Source organism: Lactuca virosa, chromosome 5 (assembly GCF_052849685.1).
Source record: "Lactuca virosa cultivar CGN04683 chromosome 5, Lactuca_virosa_CGN04683_v6, whole genome shotgun sequence".
NCBI classification, from domain to species: domain Eukaryota; kingdom Viridiplantae; phylum Streptophyta; class Magnoliopsida; order Asterales; family Asteraceae; genus Lactuca; species Lactuca virosa.
The window spans coordinates 110403430-110407334 of record NC_136430.1 but is presented as its reverse complement, the minus strand read 5'-3'; the positions used below and the strand labels follow the sequence as shown (position 1 = coordinate 110407334).

The 3905-nt window shown below is 33.5% G+C and overlaps 1 protein-coding gene across 2 annotated transcripts; it reads right to left on the bottom strand.

The window, feature by feature from the left end:
* Nucleotides 1-279: 279 nt before the first annotated feature.
* LOC145111017 (Tetratricopeptide repeat (TPR)-like superfamily protein) lies at nt 280-3596 on the bottom strand. 2 transcript variants are annotated; one of them, XM_079047317.1, is made up of 6 exons: nt 3406-3596; nt 3123-3274; nt 2480-2677; nt 862-2396; nt 620-746; nt 280-550 (listed from the first exon to the last, which is right to left on the bottom strand). In XM_079047317.1, exons 1-4 carry the CDS (start codon nt 3412-3414, stop codon nt 974-976), a joined length of 1782 nt encoding a protein of 593 aa, XP_078903443.1. In that variant the 5' UTR covers nt 3415-3596; the 3' UTR covers nt 280-550; nt 620-746; nt 862-973. The 2 variants fall into 2 exon arrangements, with proteins under 2 accessions (XP_078903443.1, XP_078903442.1); XM_079047316.1 differs by having other exon boundaries at nt 280-539.
* Between the last annotated feature and the right edge of the window lie 309 nt (nt 3597-3905).

Sequence of the window (3905 nt, the reverse complement as noted above, 5' to 3'; positions counted from 1 at the left end):
TTAGGGTTTCATCATATCTTGGTTTTTATTTTGAAGATAGATGGATTATGTGGATAGTGGGAGCCTAAAAGAAGATGAAAAACAGCAACTGGTGATGAAAACAAACGACAAAAACAAAATAAAAACCACACCGCTTTGATTAGTCTATGGCTGGTTTTGAGTTTTGACCTTTTAGAACTACAATTGTAAGAATTCATTTGAGCTCAAATATATTTTAACTACAAGGGATTTTGCCACTTTCCAAAATATTTCTAAAAAAAAAATCATGTCCTCAATTCCTTTTTGTAGAATCAAATTTATGTATAGAATAACCATAACCATAACCATAACCATAAACATTTGGACCTAATATAAAGGCTACATACAACAGGAAACATATGATAGAAAAAAGTAAAAATAACAATAATGAAAAAATTGTGTTATTAACATAACATAAAATGAACATCATATAGCTTTGTTGATGATCTTTGGTTATGAGAATTTCTTTTTTCCTTCAAGAGAGATCTCATCTCGCCTAGCTTCAATGCTTAAGCACCTCCCTACATGATTTCTATAATTAATAATTTAATATTTAACTTTTAACAATTTTACTTTAACTTTAAAAAGGCTAAAATCTTACCTCATGTTACTCATAATGATGCAGAAGAAGCCTTGGATGCAAGGTTGTGAGCAATAATAATCAGTTGGGAAATCACCTTCTTCAACATTTTCTGAACATGTTGGAAATTGTAATTCTTGAAAATTTTCTGTATATAACAATGTGAAGATAAATACAAGAAAACAACTACATAAATAATTAAACACTAAATAAAACATGAAACATTCATAATATAAAAGAGATACAAAACTAAAAAAGCATACCATCAATAATACAACAGAAGAAAGACACCTCCATGTGTTCAGTGTTCAGGGTTTAGGGTTTAGGGTCCAGCTCATCATACTTCATTAGCCAACCAATGACAACATGTCAACATCATTGGCCTTGATCAATTCTCAACCACTTTTGATAAACACCATAAGCCCCATCAAGATTCCCAATCTTAAAATACTTTTTAATAAGTATTTGAAAAGGGAAATGATCAATCACTAAATTATTACACTTTTTTAGCATATGAAAACTAAAAATTCTCTCTGCATCTTCGATTTTACCTCTCATACAAAACCCTTTTATCAATTTTGTATATGTAATAACATCCGGTTCATACCCTCTTTCCAACATATCATCGTGAATTTGCTCAGCAGAATAAAGATGTCCAAATTCCGATTCTGCCCCTACCAACAAATTATAAGTCACTGTATCAGGCAAAGGACCAGATGAAATCATCTCCTTCATCACCAAATGAGCCTTGGATATTTCTCCACGTTTTATAAACATGTGAATCAAAGCATTATAAGTAAACACATTAGGCAAAACACCATATTCCATCATTTGATTCATTATATGTAATGTGTTTTGCTTATCTCCATGTCTACCATATCCACCAATGACAAGGTTCCACGTCAGCAGTGGAGGAATCATTGATTTTTCCAACATGGAATTAAGTAACTCGTGAGCTGTCACCATGTTTTCAAGTCTACATAACCATTGGATTAAAATATTGTATGTGATTTTATCTGGAGTAACACCCATTTTTGACATGACTTTGTAGAGATAAAAAGCCTCATCGATTTGTTTCATCTTACAAAGTGTGTTTATAAGAGTGTTGTAGGTGAAATTATCTGGAAGAAAACCGATTTTTAGCATTTGGTTTATGTATTTATATGCAAGAATCAAATCATATCTCAAAGAAGATCCATGGATGACAACATTATATGCAACAACATCCACTTCTTTACTCAAAATCTCTTTCCAAAGTGTAAAAGCAAGAGATGTATCTCCTTTCTTGAAAGAACTATCCATGAGAATTGTTGAGGCTATAAGAGTCTTTTCACTATATTCATCTGTTAATTCCAGAAGAAGTGCCCTAGCTTCTTCTAACTTCTCTTTCTTGCAATGTGCATGTACTAGAATAGTGTATGTGATTACATTTGGTTTTACTTTCCCATAGTTCATAGCTGATATAAGATCTAGAGCTTTATCAGTATCACCAAAAGCACAATAACCCTTCATTAAAGTGTTGTAGGTAGCAACATTAGGAGATGGGCCCCACAAACTCATCTGAGTTACAAGCCATTCTGCTTTCTCAAATGCATTAACTTTACAGAATCCGTTAATGAGGTAGTTATGTGTAACTACATCTGGAAAAATACCTTGATGTATCATTTTGCTTCTTAGCCTCAATGCTACTCCTAATCTACCTTCTAAACTTAAATTCCTAATTGTGTCTATATGTTGACTGTATCCTGCTTTTAATTTGTAGTTGTAATGGCCTATATGTGCCCATGACATGCTTTCCCTGAAAATTATATCAATGTTAACACAATGAAGGATTTGGATAACTTGTGAAGTTACATAGCAAGAAAAAGTAGCTAATCTGACCTCATATGTTTCAACCTCTCCAAACTACACTTAAGAATGGCATCCAACACATTGAAAACCACTTCAGGATCACCACCACCACCCCCGGAATCTTTATCAGGTGCTGAAAATTCTTGTGTTTTCTGTTGATGTTTACTTCCAATTGCTTCAAGAAGATCTTGAAAAGCAAATGGGAATAGCTCATTGTTCCTGGAAGTCCTACACATGCATTTACTTTGGTACTTTAGATTGATTCACATCAATTATAGAACACTAACAAGCCTAATGCTTTGAAAATGAAGGTCAAAATGTATGAATGCAAGTACTGTGAGATAGATAGATGATGCAAATATGTTTTATGGCAGGGTATGAATGAATAGAGTGTCAAAGATGAAAATGTGCAAGAGAGTGAAAGAAAAATCCAAATTTGAATATTTTGTAAGTGAAATCTGTACATTTCAAATGCATAAATTTGTATATTTGTTGCAATTGTAACACCTACGTTACTATACTCATAGCACTTGTAGGCTTCAAGGTACAAATGTTTATAGGTTTCTTCAGAATCCATGACTTTAGAAGATAAAAAGTGAACTCGATTGACATCGAAATCAAATATAGTAGCTCTTTGGCAAAACCAATAGAGTACTTAAGTTGCGTCAGTTACCTCGTATCAGTTAGATATGCGCTAGAGCGTGTGCAGCATAAAATGTCTATAAAGATCTGAGAAATGCGATCCTTGATAGAGCCTAGGGTTTGGAAACTGTTGTTGAATAGCCGATGAAACAGAAGATGCGGATCTTCGGTGGCAATCAATAGCTGTTTTTTGTCCAAAATTATATACACGTAAATATATATGAATCAAACATAGTGAAACAAACGAAGTTAAAATTAGAAGCTAAAGGAATAGAGATTGTGTATAGAAATCAGGTGACAGTTTGGGAACCTACGCTGGTCATCTTCAGGGTTTCCACGTACACTGAAATGGTGATGCTTGTGGTTTTCCGGCGAACGGAATGCGGCAGTCCGTTGACGACGGCGGGTGCCAAAGAGATGGAGAGAGACGTCAAGTGAGGTTAGGGATCATTTTTGAAAGATTGCCTTGGTAACTGCTCCTTTTTCGATTCGATTTAGTTGTTCTTTTTTTTTTCACTTAGAAAATGAAAATAGAGAAACTATAATGGTTCTATTATAATTTATAAGAGGATTTTTTTTTTCTTTTTCATATTATAGTCTCGATTTGTTTACTTTTTGTATTTTTTTTATTGGGAAATTATCACCGTAACCCAAGGTTCTAAAAAGTTCGTCATGGCTCCGCCATGGCGCGCCACGGCTCCAAGGCTTGCACTTGCCGCTAAGTTTTGCTAAAACGTCGCCTTAAGTCATATATGTGTATAAAAATGAATAATAGTTGAAAATACATATAAAAATATTAATTATATAGAATATT